At 57.3% G+C, this 21,980-nt stretch overlaps 1 protein-coding gene across 6 annotated transcripts in view; it reads left to right on the top strand.

The window, feature by feature from the left end:
- CAMSAP1 (calmodulin regulated spectrin associated protein 1) overlaps positions 1-21,980 on the top strand; it is a 57,422-nt gene that overhangs the window by 14,376 nt on the left and 21,066 nt on the right. For 3 of the 6 annotated variants that reach the window (XR_009251284.1, XR_009251283.1, XM_058693511.1), the window contains exons 3-6: positions 7,245-7,507; positions 8,322-8,483; positions 18,398-18,478; positions 19,432-19,464. Coding sequence is in view for 4 of the 6 variants with exons in the window: in XM_058693511.1 (XP_058549494.1) it covers positions 7,245-7,507; positions 8,322-8,483; positions 18,398-18,478; positions 19,432-19,464 (539 nt within the window). In the remaining 2 variants the exon portion in view is untranslated. The remainder of the gene's footprint in view (positions 1-7,244; positions 7,508-8,321; positions 8,484-18,397; positions 18,479-19,431; positions 19,465-21,980) is intronic. The other 3 variants (XM_058693512.1, XM_058693513.1, XM_058693514.1) reach the window with 3 other exon arrangements.

Genomic DNA, 21,980 nt, shown 5'->3' with positions numbered 1-21,980 from the left:
CTCCAAGGGAGCAGCCTCTGGGGTTCCCGGCCGCATGCCTGCCCTGCTGGGTGACCAGGGTCCCCTGCAAGTCCCGTCCCCCTGACCTGGGAGGTGCCAGAAACGCAGGTCCTCCTCGTCGCACCTGCCACGGACGGAGCACAGCCTCTGTCAGCGTGGTGTGGGAGCTGGGGCTCTCGGCTGCAGGCTTCTCCTGGCACGCGGCCCGGCCACCTGGCCCCCGGGTCAGCTAGTGCGGCCAGCGGAGGCGCGTTCTGTGCGTGCCGACTGGACCATGCTGTCCCCTGGTACTGGAGAGCTCCTCTCCACGCCGGATGCCTACAGATGCTCCCTCTGCATTTGGCCACGTTTGGTCACAGAATCTTCCCTTGCCGGACATAGGTTCGCTCAGCTTGCTGGGCGTGCGGCTGGGCAGCTGGTGGGCGCACTGGTGGGTGGCTGGGGGGTGCGTGGGCGGGTGTGCTGGTAGGCGGGCTGGTACACGGGCTGGTGGGCGGCTGCGTGGGGATCCCTGGGGTGTCACTTCCCTGGGGAGTGTGAGGTGTGAGGGAGGGAGGTCTAGCCAGGACCTTGGCATTCAGGTCTGTGACCTGTCCTTCCCATTGGTCACCTTCCCTCCCTCAGGCACCGTCCCGGGTCAGAGCCGTCCCCCAAGCTGTCCCCTGGGCCTCGAAGTGGAGGGGCGGAGGGGGTTGCTGAGGGTTGATCGGGCGGCTCCCCACTTGCTTTGCTGGCACGGCATCCCCGTGGGGGGGCCCGTGAGCCGCATGCCTGGGCCAGTGTGGCCGCTTCTCCGCCTCCCAGCGGGGGCGGGGCCCATGGGGGGGCACAGGCGGCTGTGAGACCTTCTGCCCCCTCTCTTCCCCGGCTCCGGCCATCTTCTGCTCTGGCCTGTGCTTTCTCTCCATCCTGGGGCTTCTCTTTGCCTGGGCTTTCTCACCGTTTTGTGCTAGTTTTTTGTTCCTTTAAAAAGTGTTTGCTCTTTCCTCTTAGAGCGCATTTTTAGAAACCGGTCACATCCTCGTCAGAAGCTTCTGACATTGGGCCATCAGGGGTTGGGGTCTGTTGGTTGCCTTTTCTCCGGTGCTCGTGGGTTCCCTCTGTCTTCTGCGCCGAGTAAGTTTGCATCGTGTCTGGGATGTTCTGATTTTTGTGCGTGAGACCCTGGGGTCTGCTAGAATCTAGAGAATTTTTTCTTTTAAACAGGTAGTCAGCCCAGTTAGGCTGAGACTGTGAGTGCTCGTGAGCTGCTTCGTGTGGGCCTTCGCTCCATGCTGGTTTAGTCCCGAAGCCTCTGGACCGTTCTGGTCTGTCCGCAGGGCGCCTCTGTGAAACCGGGGCCCCACTGTAGTTCGGAGTCCGCGCTGTGCCGTTCCTGGGTAGTGTCACATGGGGCCACTTGCGTCATCCAGGATAGTACACGCAGATTTTAGAGTTCTTCATTCAGCACCCCGTCCTGATCTCCGGGGGGCTCCCCTGCAGGGTCTCCCTTCGCAGTCAGTCTGGAAGAGTCTGTGTGCTTCCTGCACCTGAGCTGCGTCAGCAGAGAGGGAGGGAAAAGAGCCTGTGGGGCGCCCCCTCACTCCCCCCTGCCCCCCCGCCCACCGTTGGGTACGGTTTTGTTGCTGGTGCTGGCCTGGCGTGGGACAGGGGAGCCAGTGAGTCTGCCTGGCAGAGCTGGTTTTCTCTCTCTTCTGTCTGGTGTTGCCAGCATAGGCCCGGGGTGTGGCCACAGTTCGAAGGCCTCTGGCCACGACGTTGTGGTCGACAGTCTGGGCAGGGGCTGGGCACCAGCAGGCGACTGGACCACCGTCTTGCCGGTCACTGGTGGCTGTGCGGGCTGTGCTCTCCTGAGACCGAGCCGGGCCAGGTGAGGCCTCAGGCTTCCGTGGGGCACCTGGGGGGGGTCCCCTGGCCCTGCTCGGGGTGCAGGGGTACGGCGTCAGTCGACAGGGTGGGGCGTGTGGTGGACAGCGACGGATGAGAGTGGTGGCTGGCACCTGTGTGACTGTCACTGACGGCAGGCTCTGCCCTCAGCGCCTCGGCTCACACACCTGCCCTCACCCGGGGGACGGGGGGCCGGGCTGTCATGTGTGTGCCTGGGGTTCTGAGAGGCCGGGCCGGCCCGCGCGGGTCCTGCTCCCAGCCGCACGCCTTCCTGCCTTGGAGACCTGGAGCTCGGAGCGTCTGCTCTCCCCCAGCTGTCACCCGTTTCTCCCTCCTGCTGCATGTTGTGTCCTGCCTTGCAGGTGCGGGCTTCTCAGGACCCTCCAGTACTTCGTGCGGCCTTCCTGTCCGGTGTGCCCGCAGGGCCCTAGCCCCGGATCGCCAGCCCGTGTACGCACTGTCGCTGTTGCTGCAGACCGGGGTCGCGGGGACCGCTGTCCCTCCCACCAGGCCGTGTCCTGGGGGCGCCCTCGGCACAGAGCCACTGCCCTCAGGCTTAGCGGCTGCTTCACCCCTCCCGCCTTCCGTCCTTCCTTCCGTCCAGCCCTCTCTGCCGGAGACGCGGGCTCCTCCCTCCCGCTGGCCGCCTCTGCCTCCAGACCTTGCTCTCGGACGCCCGTCACCGGCTGCGCTCCCGTGGTCGGTCACGCCCGCTCCTGGTGCCCCGGCCTCCGCATGCCTCCCTCCAAGCAGAGGGGGCTGCTGGCCCTCTCCTTGGCCCCTCCGTCCCTCACCCTTCCTGCCGCTGCTCTTTCCCAGGCTGGCGCTGCCTCCTGCTTGTAAATCCGCGGACCCCTCTCAGTCCGCCTTGTGTCTCGTCTTTTTCCCACCGTGGTCGCTGATCGCTCCTGCTTTGGAGTGTTTTCTCCGAGCCCGCCTTCTGTTTCCCCCCCTTCCCCGATCACTTCTCCGTGCCGGTCTCCGGCTTCCTTTTCCCACTTGCCCAGGTCTGCCCCACACGTGGCCGTTGGCCAGGTGTACCCGACGACCTTTTCTGCCCCCGTGCGTGTGCTCCGTGGCTGCGATAATTATTTCTGCGTGGTAGGTCCCAAGCCTGTGTGTCCAGCCAGACCCTTTCCCTTGCGCTTTGATCTCCGTATTTTCCTGCGGCTTTGAAGTCTCCACTTGGGTCCCACGGGCACCTCAGAGACGTCCTGCCTAGAGTAACCGCCCCTCTCCCCTGACCGTCCTCCGCGTTACCGGTTCCTGTGTCGGAGGCACCGTCCTGCATCTCGTCGGCAGAGTGGGAGGTCTGCTGCCTTGGCCACACCCCAGGCCCGATGCCCATGCCTCCTGGGCGTCTGTGCCCCTTCCTGGTGCCACCGGTTCTTGGCCCGCCTCCGTTGTCGCTCGGGCCGCTGACTGTGGTGGGATTCTGGTAGGTAGGGACTTCTGTCCTCCAACTCCTCCGGCCCCTCGTCCCCCACGGGGGCTGGTCACATCCCTTCAGGCCTTCAGAGCCCCCCTGTGCCTGTCCCTGTCACTGAGGGACCCCACTGGCGCCCCCAGTCCCTCCTGGTGAAGGCTGCTGGTAGCTACTTAGTTGATTGCCTGTGGGTGAGCCGAGAAGTGGCCTGTGCGGCTGGCTGCTCCTGTGCTGAGCCGCAGTTTTCCAGAACCCTCTCTCGGGGTCATTCTTTTGTGTGTCCCTCCCTCATGTGTCCTCATCCCGTCCCCCTCCCTTGGTCTCACCCCTTCCCCTGTTCCCGCTCTCTCTGCCACCAGAGCCTGGCTGCCTCCCTCCCCGGAAGCCTGCCCGGCCTCCCTGCCCCGTGGTGCCGGCTCATCTGCGCCCCAGAGCAGCACAGAGCACCCCGTACCTGTCCTGCGTGGCGCCCAGCACGTTTTGCGCACGGCGCGTGGTGATTCCTGTCATCTTAAGAGGCTCTGCCCCGAGTGGTGACCTCTTCATCCTCGTTAACCCCCTCAGTTCTGTGCGTCTTTGGCTCACAGTGGGTGCTTAATAAATGACGGCTCCGCACAGGAGTAATTCTGACAAATCGTCTCTGCAGTTTGTAGAGGGAACGAAAACTAAGTCCCTGGCAGTAGCCGGAAGGCACTTGCGAAGTTGTCGTCTTGTAAACAGTTGTCGGTTTTAGTAGAACCGAGAGGGAATTTCACAGCTGGCGCATAAAGCCCCTGCAGTAGTGGACCTGCTGAGGCACAGTAACCGGCCCCCTCCGCCCAGGGCTGAGGGCAGAGGCTGCCCTGGAGGGGGGCGGGGCGCAGCCGCACGGTGTCCGGAGCGCTTCCCTGCAGTCGACGCGTCATCTTCCCACAAATGTGGAGTTTATGGGGATCAGCTCTGCGATGCATACGTGCGTGTTCAGGTGTAATTAAAAAGTGGGTTATCCGAGTCAGTTTGTATCGATTAGTTTTGAAAGTTCCACCAAGTGGGCCGCCCGTGGAAACCTTTCTCCCGGGTAGACAGACAAGCTGCTTCAGGGCCCTGGCTGCGGTTCTGTCCAGCCTCTCCGGGTTCCCGGGTGCGGGTAGGCTGTGTCTTTCCGAACCCGTGCCCCTGGACGCCTGTCCTTCCTGCAGCCGACCCTCCGTTTGTGCCTGTGTCCCACCCCCTCCTCCCAGAGCTGTGACCCTAAGGGACCTTTCTGTCCTGAGGCCTGCCGGTCTCTGCTGCCCTGGAGGGGAGCCCATCGGTAATCTGAGAGGCGAGGGGGCCGGCGCTGGGGGGACGGTGGCGTGGCGGTGGCTGTGGCGTGGCCCCAAGCTGTCGTTTTCTGGCTAGGAGGCTGGGTCACCACCTTTAGGGGGCCAGAAGGAAGAGTGTGGCCCCAGCAACTGCGGCACGATGTCGTTCGAGATTGTGCCCGGGATCGGTGTCCTGGCCGTGTGCTGCTCATCCCCAGCACAGCCACCGTGCACATCCCCGGGCTCGGTCCTGGGGGCGAGGAAGAAAGGCTTGTCTCCTGTCCGTGTTAGTGGAGTTTGATAGGCAGGTCTCTGGAGTTCATCGTTACTTTGTGTCAGAGGATGTGGAGGATGTTGATTAAGGGAGCCTCTTCCCCGTTGATGAAAATAACTCGGTTATGCTCGTCTGCCCCTTCTAGAAGGTTATGCAGTACGTCACTGTAGTACATAATAAAAACAACAAAAAAGTAAAACCCAAAAAAGGAGGGGGGGGCGGGTCAGCCAGAGTTGCTAGGGCTTTGGCAGGAGGAGAACTGGGTGACCCTGAAACTTTTGGTGAGCGGCTGACCTTGAGATGAGGCCGGGAGGGGCAGGTTGGGAGGTGGAGTTCCCCTGCAGGCGGATTAGGCCCCGTGCCCACCAGCCCGTCGTGCCCACCGGCCCATCGTGCCCACCGGCCCGTCGTGCGGACCTTAAGGGGCAGAGGGACGGAGGCCCAGGGAAGTGGCTGGGGTCAGGACGTGTGTTCACGGTGACAACACGCCCGTGCTCCTTCAAGCCACGAGACTGACTGAAGTCACCTGCGCCCTTCCAGTACTGGAGAGGTGAGGGAGCGATGGAGTCCTCTCCATAGCAGAGGCGATGGAGCTGGGACGGGCGTGGGGAGAGGAGGAGGACAGGGTGGGCCCGGGTCCCTGCGTCCCAGTCCCCGCCGCCCGAAGTCAGCCTGGCCTCTCGCACCTGAAAGCGGACTAGGCTGGCGGACCCCCTGGCCCCGCGACCTCCTCGACTCCCGTCCTGGACTCCCATCCGTCAGGACCAGGTCCTGCATCGTCCGTGTGGGTGTCCTCCCGGGCTGCCGTCTGCTCTCGGGGATGGCGCACTCCGGTGCGCGTGGGGCCGGCTCCTGTCCCTCCCTCGGCCCCCCACTCACAAGTCACCCCACCCACAAAGGCAGCAGAAGTCTTCCCACGGCGTTTTGCCCTGGGGCTCCCTTCCTCTGTGGTCGGGATGATCTCTTCTGTCTCAGAACTCTGGGTGATTTTAAATAGGATGGGCTCTGACAGGGTCCTTTCGACCCTGAGCCAAGGGTGTGTCCCTCCCGCCTCGGAAGGGCTGGCTCCGTGTGCCCGCAGGGCTGCCATGGTGTCAGTCACAGTCACGGGCCAGGGGAACCGAGGCCTTGCAAACAGAAGGGCAGTGTGAATGTTAGCCACTGTTAGGAGAGCCAGTGGGGAACCGAGGAGCCCCACACCCACGAGGAGGTGATTCAGGGCCCCGAGAATGGCGTCTGTGATGAGGACAGCGAGGATGGGGGTGGGGGGGTGGGGAGGCAGAGGCCACGGTTGGAGGCCACTTGTCAGCTCGCCGCAGAGAGCCCGGACTGTGTGGGGAGGGGGCGCGCTGGCGCCCCGCGTCTCGGCACTAGGTGCTGTGGGTGTCCTTCCCCGGTGTCCTTGGAGAGACCAGGCCCGTGTGAACTCTTTCACAGGCAGGGTTGTTCCAGAACACCCAGAGGGCGCTCTCGGGTCTGGGGGCCGCACTGAAGGAGCTCAGCCTTAGCCTGCACAGCTTCGTGTTTTCCGGTCTGCCACCCCTTCGGGGGCACGGCGATGGACATCTTGCAGGGCAAGTGTGAGGGACACCTGGGGAGACCATGCTGCAGCCGTTTAGAAACCGAGCGTCCCCAGTGGTGCACGTGTGGCTGGTGTGTTTGTGTGGGAGGTGGTGTAGACCTGTGAGTCAGGCCGGATTCACAGTCGGCTTCTGCCGCTCGGGGCCTCGGGCACATGGCACGCTCTCCCCGTGCCTCCGTTTTCCCGTTAGTAACCCAGGGACGAGAGTCTCAGCTTGACAGTTGCCGCGTGCTTAAGTCACATGGCCCGCGCGGCGTCGAGTCTGCCTGGCGCGGGGTCAGGTGAGGGCCTGTCCCTGCGGCCGTGCCTTTGTCACGGTCCCTGCGGGCCTGGCTGTGGTGTCGGTCCTCGCTGTCGTGTCCAGTGTGACCTCAGGAAAGGGCGCGCTTGACCTCCTCCCCGGGACCCGTGCTGCGTGTGCCCCGCGCCGTCTGCAGGGTGACGGGGGCCTGCGTGTTGCCTGTGCCCCGCGTGGCCCCCGTGGCATGACCGGGTGCCGTGCACTCCAGCTGGCTCGCGTCTCGGTTTCTTCCCCTGGGCTCCGCTCCCTGCTTAGGGCTCCCACTCGTGCTTCTCGCTGCCGTCTGGCAGGAGAGTCACCCCTGGAGGTCGTGGCGGCCACGTCACTAAGGCGAGTGCGTCGCCCACACGCCCCGGCGGTGTCGGCAGCCGGGTCGCCTTTGCCCGAGGAGGCGATGGGGTCTTTTTATGTGGTTAGGTGCCCGTCGTGATTGACGGCAGCTCTGTCCCCTGTTGGCATCATGCTCACGTGCCGGTCTCTTCTTGGCTCAGATAACATCCCCGAGGACCTCAGGGACCCCTTTTACATTGACCAGTATGAGCAGGAGCACATCAAGCCGCCCGTCATCAAGCTCCTGCTGTCCAGCGAGCTCTACTGCCGTGCTTGCAGCCTTATCCTGAAGGGGGACCAGGTGGCGGCCTTACAGGGACACCAGTCTGTCATCCAGGCCCTGTCCCGGAAAGGGATCTACGTGATGGAGAGTGACGACACCCCCGTGACGGATCCCGACCTCAGCCACGCACCCATAAAGATGGTGAGTGTCCTGTGGTGGGGGGGGTGGGGGTGGGGGCAGGCCTGTCACCGACCGCGACTGCTTCTCCCGCGGGCGCTCGTGTGGCGCCCCGGCCTGTCGTCCCGCCGGCCGGCCCTCCGCGGTGCAGACGGTGGGAGCGTCCGGCCGGGTGGCGGGGCCCGCGGCTGTGCGGCGGTCTCCTGAGCTGTGTGACTTGAAGTGCCTGTGACTTGTGGAGGACGGGGAAAGAGCAGCTCCCCGTCAGCTCTCTTCCTCCTCACGAGCCCTCTGTGCGCCGGAGGGTAAGTCGAGGCACGTTAACGAAAACGTCTGGAGGCAGATATTTCACGGACGTTGTGACGTGCAGCCGTCGGGCCTATTCTGTTAGGTTGTTCACCGTATTGTATTTTTGTGTCCAAATAAAGAAGAAAAGACTCCGTTTTCCCCCCTCCCCCCTTTGCTCCGGAAGCCGCACCGTCGATGTGACTTTTCCAGACTGCCCTAGGTCGGCCAGTTTGGGTGCCTCCCACGTCACTGGGTTTGGGCTGTTCTCTGGCGACTTGCGCTCTGTGGCTTTTCACGGGTGGGTTTCGCGGAGGACGCGTTGTGGGTCAACGGGATGTTCCTCGGGTTCCGGGAGGAGACGGTGCAAAGGCGTGGCGGACTTGCGGCAGCAGGGCTCCCGCCGGAACCCCGGGCCCTGTTCGCGGTTGTGCAGCTGTGGGCGCATCTCTCTGTGCTTGTACCTTTCCCCTCAGCCAGCCCCTGGGGCTCGCCAGGTTGCCGCGGAGGTGAGGTGGGCTTGGGCCACCCTAACCGTTACCTCTGCTCGCAGAGCGCCCACATGGCGATGGTGGACGCCCTCATGATGGCCTACACCGTGGAGATGATCAGCATCGAGAAGGTGGTGGCCAGCGTCAAGCGCTTCTCGACGTTCAGCGCCTCGAAAGAGCTTCCGTACGACCTCGAGGACGCCATGGTGTTCTGGGTCAACAAGGTCAGTGCTGGGAGCCGTGGCCGGTGCGAGGACTGGGGCCGCGGGTCGTCTCCTCGAGCGGCCCGAGCGGGCCGGGGCGCTCCCTGGTGGCAGGTCCTCCCCCGAGGGCTGCGCCCGCCTCGTGTGTCGCCCGAGAACCGGGCGCTGGCAGGGGCCCCAGGAGCGGTAGATGGATGTGCTGTGTCCAGAAGCACGTCTGCTCCTGTCCAGACAGAACAAACCGGTGTCCTCGTGAGCACGCGGAGCGTGGCCGCGGTTTAAGTTACTACATTCTTGTTATTTTCATCTCAGGCTCTCTGCACCGAAGGGGTGCTCGAGTTCAGAGGCGTTTTGATTATGAAGAGAAAAGTGGTGTCTTCCTAAGTGTTTTCTCTTTTTACGTTTAGAGCTTACAGCGTGATCTTTCACACAAGCATAGAGAGGGTATTTTCAGTGGCACGGGATTACTCACAGGGTTACCTTTCCACAACAGTTTGGTCGTGAAGCGTCTCTGTGGGTAAAAAGGTGTTCAGCTGGGGACACTTAGCTGACGGAGTGAGGAAGTGGAAGGCGGGGCAGCCCCTCGTAGAGTTGTCTTGGGGCAGCTGAGACAACTGTCTGGGGGGCTCGGTCGGCGAGGCGTCCGACTCTCGATTGAAGTTCAGGTCATGATGTCACGGTTCGTGGGATCGAGCCCCGCGTCGGGCTCTGCGCTGACAGCGTGACCCCACTTGGGACTCTCTCCCTCTCTCTCTGCCCCTCCCACCCCACCGAATAAATAAACAAACTTAAGGAGTTGCGTTAGTCTGCCCACAAGATTGAAATTATTTCCTTATATGGTTTGTGTCCGTGTTCTTTATAACGTAAGGCTTTACGAGAGACCAAGTAAAAATCAGTGGCCGCGGAATCCGTTGAAGAACGTGGCAAAGCCAGGCCGTGGCGCGTGGGCCGGCTCCCCCGAGAGGGCCCCCTTCGTGGTTGTGACGAGCAAGGCCTTAGTCAAGCGCATGTTGTGACTTCCGGCTAAGACGCTTGCCCTGCTGTTTACTTGGTTTCCTACCCGGAGGTGGGGTGGGGGAATCCAGTCCGTGGGCAGACCCCCTTCAATCCCTGATTGCCGGGTGGGGTAGAGGGCTTTTCCAGGGTTCGCTGCAACGTCTGGACTCAGACGCTGGCCAGTGCCCGTAAGTTTGCCTCCTGGCGGTGGGCACCGTGTCTCACCTGCCCCCTGGCCGTGCAGGATACCGTGCCTGTGGGAAGCGGGAACCACGGGAACCACGGGAACGTGGTTAAGGAAGGATGTTCGGGACCGGTGCACATTTCCAGAGGAAACTGAGCCCTGGCTGATAGTTCTGTGATCCCGACACGGCCTTCCTGTAGCCACGAGTTCACGTGTGTGTTTTCAGCCACTGACCTGCGGTGCTCCGTTCGTTTCCGGTGCGCGGTGTGGTGATTCAACAACTGTAGCTGCCAGCTGTCGCCACACAGCCTCGTCGGGGGACTTGACCGTATGCCCTGTGCTACACCTTTCCTTTCCTCCCTGCAAAACCCAGGTTCTAACTTGTTTCTCTCTGATAACTTTTATCGGCTTCTCCTGTTTTATTTTTATTTTTGAGAGAGAGCAAGCACGTGAGTGGCGGAGGGGCAGAGAGAGAGAGAGAGAGAGAGAGGGAGAGAGAGAGGGAATCCAAAGCAGGCTTGAGGCTCTGAGCTGTCAGCACAGAGCCCAGTGCGGGGCGCCGACTCACGAACCGTGAGATTCTGACCTGGGCCAAAGTCGGCCGCTTAACCCACTGAGCCACCCAGGCGCCCCGGTTTTTCCTTCTTATAAATGAAATGACATGGTCATTATAGAAAAGCTAAAAAATACAGTAAGCAAATAAAACGAAATATAAACTCCCCATAACCTTACCACCTACACATGCGTTTTAACATAAATTCTCATAATTTTCAGGGGCACCTGGGTGGCTCCGTTGGTTGAGCGTCCGACTTCGGCTCAGGTTGTGATCTCACCGTTCATGAGTTTGAGCCCCACATTGGGCTGTCTGCTGTCATCTCGGAGCCTGCTTTGGGTCCTCTGTACCCCCCTCTCTCTGCCCCTCCCCCGCCTGTGCTCTTTCTCTCTCAAAAATAAGTAAACTTAAAGAATAAATTCTCATAGTTTTTTTTAGGTGTAAGACACAGGCTTAAAAGCACAATTAGGTGCTCCCGGGTGCTGGGCCGAAAGCTGAGGCCTTTGGCAGGATGGGGAGGGGTCTCTCCAGGGCCGGCTTCAGTGCCCGCCTGCTGTTGTCTCAGGCGCCGGGCTCTGTAGGTGACCACGGGCATTTCCCTCCCACATGTAATGGGTGGGCGGTGGTGGCCACATGGCTGAGGTTCATTTGTAAAGGCTTTTGATTGGTTTTGATTGGTTTTTGCCAAATTTCTGACCGTAAAGACTATAGTATTTTTTTCGTACCCTTAGTCCGTCGAGGTGTCTTTTTCCATGATTTCCCATAGATTGGATATTACTAAAAGAATATTTGCTATTTTTAATTTTGATTTTTATTTTTTAATAAAAAAAAATAAATAAATTTAATAAAAAAAATAAATGTCTTTGACATTTATTTATTTATTATCGAGAGAGAGAGACACAGCGTGAGCAGGAGAGGGGCAGAGAGAGGGAGGGACACAGAATCGGACGCAGGCTCCAGGCTCTGAGCTTTCCGCACAGAGCCCGACGTGGGGCTCGAACTCACAGACCGCGAGATCGTGACCTGGGCTGAAGTCGGGCGCAACCGGCTGAGCCCCCCGGGCGCCCCTCCCATTTGTTAAAGGTGGGGAATAGTGTCATCTTCTACTTCCATTTCTTCATTTACTGGTAAAGTTGAAGTTTAAGAGATAGAGCGTACGTTTGGCCGTTTGTGTTTCTCTTTGATAAATTACTTGTCTGTGGTCTTCGGCCGTATGTCTTTGGGGGAGGGGTGCATTCCTTTTCTCCCGCGCCTGGTCAAGTTTCTCACAATACCATGAAGGGCGTTCCCTGTTTGCCGTATTTGTGTAGACGATTTTCCCGGTCACTGCCGCCCGTTTGCCTGTGGACTTGGCTGATGTGTGGAAGATGATCTTCATGTGGTGCAGCCTTTATCTGCTGACGTGCGTTTTCTGGTGCTAACCTCTGTCTTTCAAAGAGGTGCACTGTATTTCTGACTCTGCATCGGCCTCTGGCAGGCGTGGCCTTCCGATTGACTGCTAGCTCACGTGACCCTCCCGTCTGGTCCCTGCTGGTCCACCGTGGTCACACGGCCTACCGTGGTTGCGTCTGTAGTCAGATGACCAGGTATGACTTTTCAACAGCTCATGTCCCTTTTCTTGTGCCACGCTTCGGTTTTCCTGGAGTTGGTACTTGCTTTGTTTTTTTTGTGTGGCCTTTCTGGTCCTTGCCTAATATTTATAGTTTCATTCAGTGTTTTCCAAATTTTGTATTTCCGTAGCATTTCCAAATGAACTAAGTTTCTTACGTTGATAGATTTCCCCTTGTGTGTGTTCTCATTCTCTGATGTCGACTGAGCGGTGAGCTCTGGCCAAGGGCTCCCCCACACTTGCTGCCTCCATGTGGTTTCTTTCCGGCGCGGATTCACGGGTGCCAGGTGAGGGGTGCGCTCACTGAGGAGGTTTCCAGCACTTGGTCGGGGGGCTCCTCTCGGATGTGAGCTCTGATGCGGGGTGAGATGTGCCTCCATGCTTTGTGTACTGAGGGTCTTTCCCTGGACTCAGAGGAGGTGTCAGCTCCCCCAAGCTTTTCCTTCAGGGAGAGTGGCCGTGGCCTCTGCAGTGTGGGTCCTCTGGTGCCTGACAGTTTAGAGCCGGGTCCAGAAGCCTTCCCACCTTCATTTGGCGGCTGGGTTCTCTCCCCACCGAAAGCGGCCTCCATGTTTGATAAGGTTCGGGCTCCTGAGGGTTCACGTGCGGTGAGTTTTCCCTTCGGCGTCAGTCTTTGATGCCTCGTAAGATCTGGATCTCCTTTGAAACTGTGGTTGTGGATAATGTTCCCAAGATTTCTGCTGTGTGAATAGTGCACATTTAGGCTCTCTCACCTCCGTGCTGGCCATTTTCACTCGGGAAGGTATTTTTGTGGGTTCGCTTCCTTTTCGTGTTTGGCTCTGTGTCTGGGTGCTCTCCCCCTCTTCCGCAGCTCTGGAGTCACAGTCAGGCCTGTCAGGTGACTGCTGTGAGTTTCTTTCTCTTTTTATGTGCATCACTTCCAGGGACCACTCTCCCTCTCCCCCTCCCCCCTCCCCCTGGCCGATCAGGCCCTCTGGGGGGTAGAAATTGCCCTCCCCAGGATTGGGGCTCACCACCAAGCCGTCCCCCAGATTCCCTGCTCTTTGGGTGAGGGACTGAGCTGTCCTCTGTCCCCAGAGTTGTGGACTTTTACCGTGACCATCTTGCCGTGGCTTTTGACGTTTTTACCGCCGCGCCGCCCAGCCCGTTGCTGTAGTCTTTGAAAGACAAAACCCAGCTTCACTGCTGTATGATTTGCCCGCAGCGAACGGGCCCAGTTCTTTGAGTTTGACCAGTGACTGCTGTTGAACATTCGCCACAAGGCACCATTTCCATCGCCCTAAATGAGCTCTTGTTTCCCTTTGCAGTTTGCCCTCCAGCCCGGATTGCCCCCGATGTGCTTTCTACACTTAGAAGTTAGTTTTACCTCTTCTAGGTCTTGATAAAACTGGGTCATGCGTATGTACCCTTCACGGAACAAAGTGATTCTGAAGTTAATCCGCGTTAGCGCATCTGGCAGTGGTTTTCTTTTTACACTCTGGAGAATTCCATCGCGCGAACAGACCGCGGTTTACCCGTTCCCCTGCCGGTGGACGCTGCGGTCGTTTCCAGTTCTGGTCTGTGCTGACGAAGGCTGCCGGGAACCTGTGTGTGCAAGTCTTACCTGAGACACGTATTCCTTTCTTTGGGTCACGTTCTTAGGCATAGAGTCGCTGGGTCAGTGATAAAGTCGCGGTGAACGTTACGAGGAACTGCCCAGGTGTTTCCCAAAGTGATGGCACCACTTTGAGCAGCGCCAGTGAGAGAATTCCAGCCGCTCCAGGCTTGTGCCAGCACGTGCGACAGTCTGTCTGTCAGCGGTTGGCGTCGAGTGGATGTGCGGGGCTGTCCTCCCGCGGTTTTCATTTGCGTGCCCCTCGCCGCTGAACACACCTGTGTGTGTTTTGTTAGGTGCGTGTTCTGGTATTTTGCCCGATTTCAGGTTTTGTATTTCATTCCGTGTCCGTTTTGGGAACCCGTGATTTTCAAGGAATTTCTCAACTGTGTTTTCCTCGTTGAATTAAATGACTGTCCTTTAAACGTGTGTGTGTGTGTGTGTGTGTGTGTGTGTGTGTGTCTGTAGCGATGCCCCCTGTTGTTTTCTTGCTCCAGGCAATTTCTGTCACTTTTTTTCCTTCCCTTGGGTTGGTCTGGCTTGTCAATCTTTCTAATCTAAAAACCTGCTTTAGGTTTTTACTGGTTTCTTCTATTGTTTTCTATTTAATTTCTTCTCTTTTAATGATTTAATTAAATTTAATTTTTAAGTAATCCCGACACCCAGTGGGATCGAACTCATGACCCCAAGATCCCCGAGGTGCACATTCCACCGGCTGAGCCTGCCAGGAGCCCCTCTCATGTTGTGTCTCTCTCTCTCTCTCTCTCTCTCTCTTTCTCTCTCCCTCTCCCCCTCTCCCCCTCTCCCCCTCTCCCCCTCTCCCCCTTCCTTCCTTCCTCCCTCCCTTCCTCTTGTCCTTTCTTTTTCTTTCTTCCTTTCTCTTCCTTTCAAGTTTATGTATTTCTTTTGAGAGAGAGAGTGAGTGTGAGTGGGGAAGGGGCAGAGAGAATTCCAAGCAGGCTCTGAGCTGTCAGTGCAGACAGAGCCTGTCTCGGGGCTTGATCTCTGGAACTATGAGATCAAGAGTCAGATCCTCTTTCTACTGAGCCCCCCAGGTGCCCCTCTTGTCTTCTTTCTACTTAAAACGAGTTCGTTTATTTAAAAAAATATTGGTTTTAAGTTTATTTATTTGAGAGAGAGAGAGAGAGAGTGAGCACGAGTAGGGGAGGGGCAGAGAGAGGGAGAGAAAGAATCAGAAGTGGGCCCCGTGTGGTCGCAATGTCAGCGCAGAGCCCAAGTCGGGGCTCGAACTCACGAACTACAAGATCACGGCCTGAGCTGAAGTCGAGAGTTAGCTGCTCAGCCACCTGAGCCCCCCAGGCGCTCCCTAAAGCGAGTTTCCTACGGACCCCGGGGAGTTGGCCCTGCTCTTTTATTCAGTCCGAGAATCTGCCTTGTTGTTGTTGTTCAGACCAGTTCTATTTAATGTGACCGTTGAGGTTTCTCGGTCTGACATGTCGTCGGCTTTCCGTCCATCTCATTTTGTCTTCTTCTCTCTTCTCTTCTGGCTTATTTTAGACTGGGCATTTTTTGGCACTCCCTTTTCTCCAGGAGTTCTTGGGGCTGGTTCAGGCTTTAGTCCTCACCGTCTGCCCTCGGGCACAGTGATGCCGTGTCGCTCGGCTCATCGGCAGTGGCTTCTGCCTCCCTGGCCGCTGTGCCGCTGCCACCTACTTTGCTGCGGCCTCAGCGAAATCACGGGACTTCTGTTTTCAGCGGTTGTCCAGTTAGGCGTGTTTTAAGGTGATCGGAACTAGGGAATATTTATCCACGTAGTTTCCATTTCTGTTCCCCTTCATTCCTCTGTGTAGATAAGGAGCTCTCAAACTTTTGGCCTTAGGTCCCCTTTTACACTCTTACAAAAACTGGATTATGAAGAATTAAAAAAATTTAATCTGCCAGTATTTATCACATTAGACATTAAAAACAAGAAAATTTAGGGGTGCCTGGGTGGCTCAGTCGGCTAAGCGTCCGACTTCGGCTCAGGTCATGATCTCGCGGTTCGTGGGTTCGAGACCCACGTCGGGCTCTGTGCTGACAGCTGGGAGCCCGGAGCCTGTTTCGGGTTCTGTGTCTCCCTCTCTCTGCCCCTCCCCACTCATGCTCTGTCTGTCACTCAAAAATAAATAAACATTGGGGCGCCTGGGTGGCTCAGTTGGTTAAGCATCGAGTTTGGCTTCGTGGGTTCGAGCCCCGTGTCGGGCTCTGTGCCGACGGCTCAGAGCCTGGAGCCCGCTTCGGATTCTGTGTCTCCTTCTCTCTCTGCCCCTCCGCCACTCACACTCTCTCTCTCTCTCTCAAAAATAAACATTAAAAAAACCACAAAATTTAAAATTTTTATTAATTTGCTTAAAAATAACAAAACTCATTTCATATTAATATAAATCACGTATTCCTTTTTTTTTTTTTTTTTTTTTTACCAAAAATAACTATATTTTCTGAAAGAGGAAATGGTATTTTACAAATTTGTACGATTCTTTAATATCTGGCTTACTGCAAGGGAAGCCGGACTCTCTTGCCTGCCTTCCCAGAGCGTTTGCGTGGGAGCACGCAGAGGTGGTCTGGCTTCCCAAGTACGTGTGGGTGGGAGAGTGAGCGCCGTTACGTTCTGTGGAGATTACGGTGTGCAGAATGCCGTCCTCCCTTCTGATGTCCAAGCGGCCGCTTCTGCACGGTTAGCCGTGGGATCCGTGCTGCCGGTCTGCGGGCCGATTTCTGGGTCGTCCGCACTGACGAGCGGGGGGCTTGGGGTCGTCCCGCTCCGTCCTCTTCCCTGCAAGTCCGCGTGCTCGTTTGCTTTTGATTCGACACCAAAACTTGACAGGTAGTAGTATCTCAGAGGTTAATTGCAGTGTGGAACTTGAAACTCTTATCAGTTAGCTCCTTAAAAAATTTTGGGATAAGATCGAGGTTATAAAATGCAGTATTTTGAAGTCTCCAGTTCAGTGGCGTTTAACATATTCACGAAGTCGTACAGCTGTCGTCGCCAGTTCCAAACGTTCTGATCACATCCGGAGAGTTCCGGTCGGCACTCACTGCCCATCCCCGCCCCGGCCCCTGGCCGCCCCGGGTCTGCCTCCTGTCTGCACCCTTGCTGACCGTGGCATTTCGGGTCAGCGCGGTCCTACGCTTGGTAGCCTTTTGCGTCTGGCCGCCCGCACTCAGCATCGCGTTTTCAGCTGTCACCCGTGCCGGAGCGTGTCGTAGCCCGCGACGGTGCTCCGCTCCCTCGTGTGGCGGACGTGCCGCTCCTCGGCCGGGGGACGCTTGTGCCCGTCCTCGGCCCTCGTGGATGCTGCTGTGGTCGTTGTGGACGAGGTTTGTGTGCTGTGCTGTCCTGTTTCTTGGGTGTTTGGGGATGGGATCGCCGAAGCGTGTGGAAACTTGACCTTTTCAAAGAGCAGCCTCGCCATTTCTTACCCCTTCGGCGGCATCTCCGGTCTCCAGTGTCCCACATCCTCACGGACGCTTGCTTTCTGATTGTCTGATTCTAGCCGTTCTGGAGGGTGTGAGGTGTTGTGGTTCAGGTGCGAATCTCCTTCGGGGGGAGCCCCTGCGAGCTCGTGCGCGTGGCCACCTGCAGGTCTCCTCCGGAGAGACACCTTTTCGGATCCTCTGTCTTTTTATTGTTACGAGAATTCTTCTACATGTTCTGGATGCTAACTCCATGACCTTTGTCCTCGGTTATATTAAAGTCCACTCGTGGCTCTTGTGTCCTTCCTGGCTTTTAGTCACCGTGCCTTGGTAACATCGCACATTGGTCATTTGGAAAACAGTTTCAGGGAGGGTTGTGTAGGTCTTTGCGACGTTGTCACGTTTCATGAACAGTATCAAAGATTACATTCGTTGGTATCGCCGTCAATCTAATCAGAAAAACCTTTTCCGTGTTAGGAAACTATCTTGCATATGACAGAAACAGATCGTATGAAAAGGTTTTATTGTGAAAAATTGCGAACATGAAGAGATACACAGAGAACATGCATGTGCCTACCACCCAGATTTTACAAATAATGTTTTATAATACTTGCTATATTATCCATCCATCTATCCTTCAAAGAAGAATTTTTTAATATTTATTTTTGAGAAAAAGAGCGTGAGCGGGGGAGGGGCAGAGAGAGAGGGAGACCCAGAATCCGAAGCGGGCTCCAGGCTCCGAGCCGTCAGCACAGAGCCCGACGCGGGGCTTGGACCCACGAACCGCGAGACCATGGCCTGAGCCGAAGGAGGACGCTCCACCGACTGAGCCCCCCAGGCACCCCCACTGTCTATTCTGATTCATTTGTTTTAAAATTTATCTGTATTGATTTTCCTTTTACCATATTTTCAAAACAAATTTTCTACCTTCTTGATTTGATTTGCATGAGTTCGTTTATCTGTGTTCTTGTTTAGTAAAACATTCGGTTCTGTGTCTTTTCATCTCATAGCTTTGACCATGTCCTCGAAGCATTGATGAGTGTCTTTCCTCGCGATCTTACTCTGTAACTGTAGTTTTGATTTTATCGTTGGGTTAATCATTCCAGGAGAGAATAATTTCTAAGAAGTTGTGTTAGCTAGGGAGTGCACGGTTACATTTTACGATTGAAGTTTATCTGGTGTTACTTGCGAACGGTCAGGGAACATGCGAGCCACCCCCTAGGCCCTCGGCGGGAGCGTCTGCCCCACGCTGTCTTACCGGCGGCATTTGCTGATGGTGGCAGCTCGCGCTGTTTGAGCACCCCGGGCATTCGGTGGCGTGGCTCACTGGCCCTGTTGTGGGCGGCCACGAGTGTGGCCTGAGTGTGGAGGCACAGAGTGTCTCCTGGAACTGCAGGCCAGCTCTGGGGTCTCGCCCAGCACAGACCGTGTGGAATCCGTATATTTCTGCATTTGTGGAATTGGCCTAAACCAGTTATTCCCAACGTGCGTCTGAGAGTCAGACTGCAACGAGCGAGGTGGGCTCTCTGGGCGGGAGGTGAAGCTACTGATACAACCCACAGAAAAAGTTGTTACCCTTTTAATGCATTTTTTTCTGCTTCAGGTAAATCTTAAAATGAGAGAGATAACAGAGAAAGAAGTCAAGCTAAAACAGCAGTTATTGGAAAGTCCGGCTCATCAAAAGGTAAACGGTGCCCTTAACGCTCCCGGAACGCGTCTGGTGAGGCTCGCGGTTGTCACGAAGTTTGTCCGAGTTCGCCACTTAAGCTTCCTCTATTTGTACTCGGCCCGGAGGGCGTTCCCAGGTCTCCGCCGAGTGGCCCTGGTGGTGGGCGTGACCGTGTGCTCCTCTTTCGTCCCTGCACGGCGGTGGCCTTGTATCTAACTGGGGAGGGCGAGGGAGAGGTCGGGCGCATTGAAGCTCGAGGAGGCGGGGCGTACGGGACAACCCGGGAGTTGGCTTCTAGGTTCACCAAATGGGGAGAAAATTGCCTCCTGTCCAGGGTGCCCTTGAAAACCGCGTCTGTCCCCCGTGAGGTCCAGCGTAGCCGCTGGTGCGCCTCTGCGAGCCTGCGTGGACTTCAGGCGGATGGATGTGGAAATGACACAGGTGGCGCGCTACGCGTTCTGGTCATTTCCGCCCTTTTCTTCCCCTGGGATAGTGGTTTTTGGCCAAGCGGGTGTGTGACTGAATCCCCATCCCCTAAGTGCGCATGAGATGTGACCCGGCCACGTCTGCAGTCTCCTGCGACCCCTTACCTGGTCCTCTCACTGCCAGCGGTGGGGGGGCTGGGGGGGGGGAGGCCGTGGGCAGCACACCCCGGGCCGCATGTCTGTGAGCCTCCTTGTCCGTCACGTGGGCACAGGGGACACGCCCGGCACCCCCCGAGTTGCAGTTGGCAGCTGTCCTTTGTGGTGGCCAGTCCACGCCGAGCGTCCCGCGGAGGTGCCTGTGTCCCCTCCGCCTCGGTCGTGTGACGATACAGGGCATCCAGGTCATGCGCCCTGGGCGGGTCTCACTTGTCAGAGGACACCCGGCTCTCCTGTGACTCTTGTGTGAAAGTGTGCGTGACGCGGTCCGGACGCGGCCCGCCCGCTGACACCGTCTCCTGCCTTCCTTCCCTGCTTCCCGCGCAGTCCCCCTCCAAGTGGTACTGGAAGTTAGTGCCCGTAAGTGACCTCCGCGCACCCGCTGCATCCAGACGGCCATCCTGTCGCAATCACTCGCTTCCATTAAACAGCTGCTCACACCTGAACCTGCCTCTTTTGTCCAGTGTCCTCCTTGGTATTGTCGTCACTTCCCTGCAGTACTAGCGAGAACGCGATTCTGGGCTCAGCGGGCTTTCCGTAGACACGCCCAGTTTGGTTTTGCCCGGTTTCTTAGGTAGTTTTAGAGACTGAGGGTTGTGTTTCTTCTTAACGGACACTTAGTTACTCTTTACGGGAGAACGAACGGACATTCTTTCTTCTCGCAGACACCGGAGGGAAGGAGGGAATGAGACTAGTCTCATTTCCCGAGTTACTGTCTACGTTTTTTGTCCTGACGTTACCTTCCCTGATGGTGGTATGTAATGTGATCTCGCTCAGGAAGTGTCACGTGGGTCGTCCGAGGACCAAGGGCCTTGTGGAAGGGAGGGAGGGGCTTCTGTCTCTAGGGACAGCTCCCTGGGTGTCGGGACCACCCCCGCTGCCCGCCTGCCTGCCCGGGGTGGGGAAAGGGTCTGAGTTAGGTCAGCGTGGATGCAGGCTTTCTGGGATCCAAGTTAACTTCGGGTAAAAGGAAAGTTACGAGCTAGTGACTTGGACCTACCGCGTTAGCTGTGCTCCCCACCTGGTGGTGCATTCTGGGAGCAGAACCAGCGTGCTAATGGCCATTCCTGTGGAAAAACACCGGCTACTCCAAGGGGTGCATTTTGCGGTGAAGTCTTAGAACACACCTTTTTGCACACCCCTTCAGTTGTGTGTTCCTTTAGTTTAATTACTCAGACCAGGTTATCCTTAGAGTTTTATCATAAAGGAAAGACCACGGCTGTAAGCTGGTAAATCCGACCCACGTGAGCAGTGATGTGTTCTGCTTTGTGGCCAACTTTGTGGATAATTTTGCTTCTCTTTGAGATGGATTAGTAACAAAGCAGAGGAAAGCATTTTTGTGAATCTTTACGTGTCTCTTAACTTCCCGAATCCTGAAGGCCACAGCGCTAAGTATGAACCTGTGTTATTTAGTGAAGAGAGCGTCAGAAATGGAGCTGTCCTGTAGGAAGCAAAGTCTCAGCTGAGGGGTTTGTAGAAGCTGAAAACCGTGACCAAGGGCGGTGAGCGTCCGGGTCTCCTTGGAGACGCCAGTGGCCATGGCTGTGCCTCCAGCCCACAGCACACGGGCCAGTGAGGACGAGCCCGGGCGGGTGTGGCCAGGCCGGCAGGCTTGGATGGTTCAGCCCGCTGCTCTGCAGCCTGGAGGTTTTAGGAGCCTGACTCGAAGGTCCTACACGGGCTCCCTGGGCCCCAGAGTTCAGCTGTGTCCCCTGAGTTCAGTTACACACATGCCATCTGTGCTCAGTGGAGAAACCATTTGCTTCACCGCATGCCGTGCTCCGTCCCATGTGTGCCGTGTGGTCTGTGTGGAAGCCTGGCCTGGAGCATGCCCCACGCCCTGCATGCCGCACCCCGGGCCCGCCGCGGGCCTCGAGAAACAAGTTAAGGTCTCCGTCAACACAGACTTGGGTGACACAGGATAAACCGCATTCCCGTTTTGAAAGAATGCGTTAGGCGTGTTTTATACCCAATTCCAGCATCGATCACCCTGTGTATTTATTCAGACGACTTTAAATTCTCGACTGCCGAGAGATGGTTTTTCTTCGGGCTGAACCCATCTGTGCAGCTCTCAGCGACCCACAGTCGTTAGCACAGACTGCTGGTTTCCTCTCTCCCGCTTCTGTCGTGTATTCTCTCCCGCTGGAGAAGGCGCGTCCAGACTGGAAGCGTTAACGCAGGAGGGACGGAGTGCGCGGCAGGACGTCCGGGACAGGCCCCCCCTTCCCCGGACGGCTTGCGTGTCTGCACGCTCGGAACCTGACGCGGTGCCGTGGGGGCCGCGCGGAGAGGCTCGGGGTGGCGTGCATACCCTGCCCTCCAGAGGCGCAAGTGTGGAAACCTTGGAAAAGCACCTGTTTTACGTGGCACCTCGCGTGCATTCGGTTTCCTACGCTTCGTTGCGTTTATTAAAGGGTCCGGTGGATGTTTTCTATGAAATTTTGTCGAACCGGTTTGGGGAGTTTCTCAGACCAGACGTTAACGTTGTCGTGCGCTTTTCTTACTGGCTGAGGTTCGTGCCGATGATGCGGAGGAAAGGAACAGTCAGGTGGGTCTTCGGAGCATTAGGGTGGTCACTGCTTAACTTGTTTCTCGCTTGCTCAGAGGATGCGGCTTTCGGTAGCGTAGCCACGCATTCCGTATCCGGTCTCACGCGCCCCGTAGCGTGGGACAGCCTTGGCACCGTTAGCAGCTCGCTGCTGTCCCCCAAGCGTGGCCGTGGCGCTCAGTGCCCTGGATCTTGACGTGTGTGTCCAAGGCCGAGTACGTCATCCAGACGTGTGAGCTTTTCCGTATGATCGCCATTGTTCGAAACATCATCCCGCGGGCATCGGGGCAGTTCTAGATTTAACGGCCCGCCCGTAGCGGCCGGGGTC

This window comes from Neofelis nebulosa, chromosome 12, assembly GCF_028018385.1.
Source record: "Neofelis nebulosa isolate mNeoNeb1 chromosome 12, mNeoNeb1.pri, whole genome shotgun sequence".
In the NCBI taxonomy this organism is placed as follows: Eukaryota; Metazoa; Chordata; class Mammalia; order Carnivora; family Felidae; genus Neofelis; species Neofelis nebulosa.
This window is presented reverse-complemented; position numbering and strand designations above follow the sequence as displayed.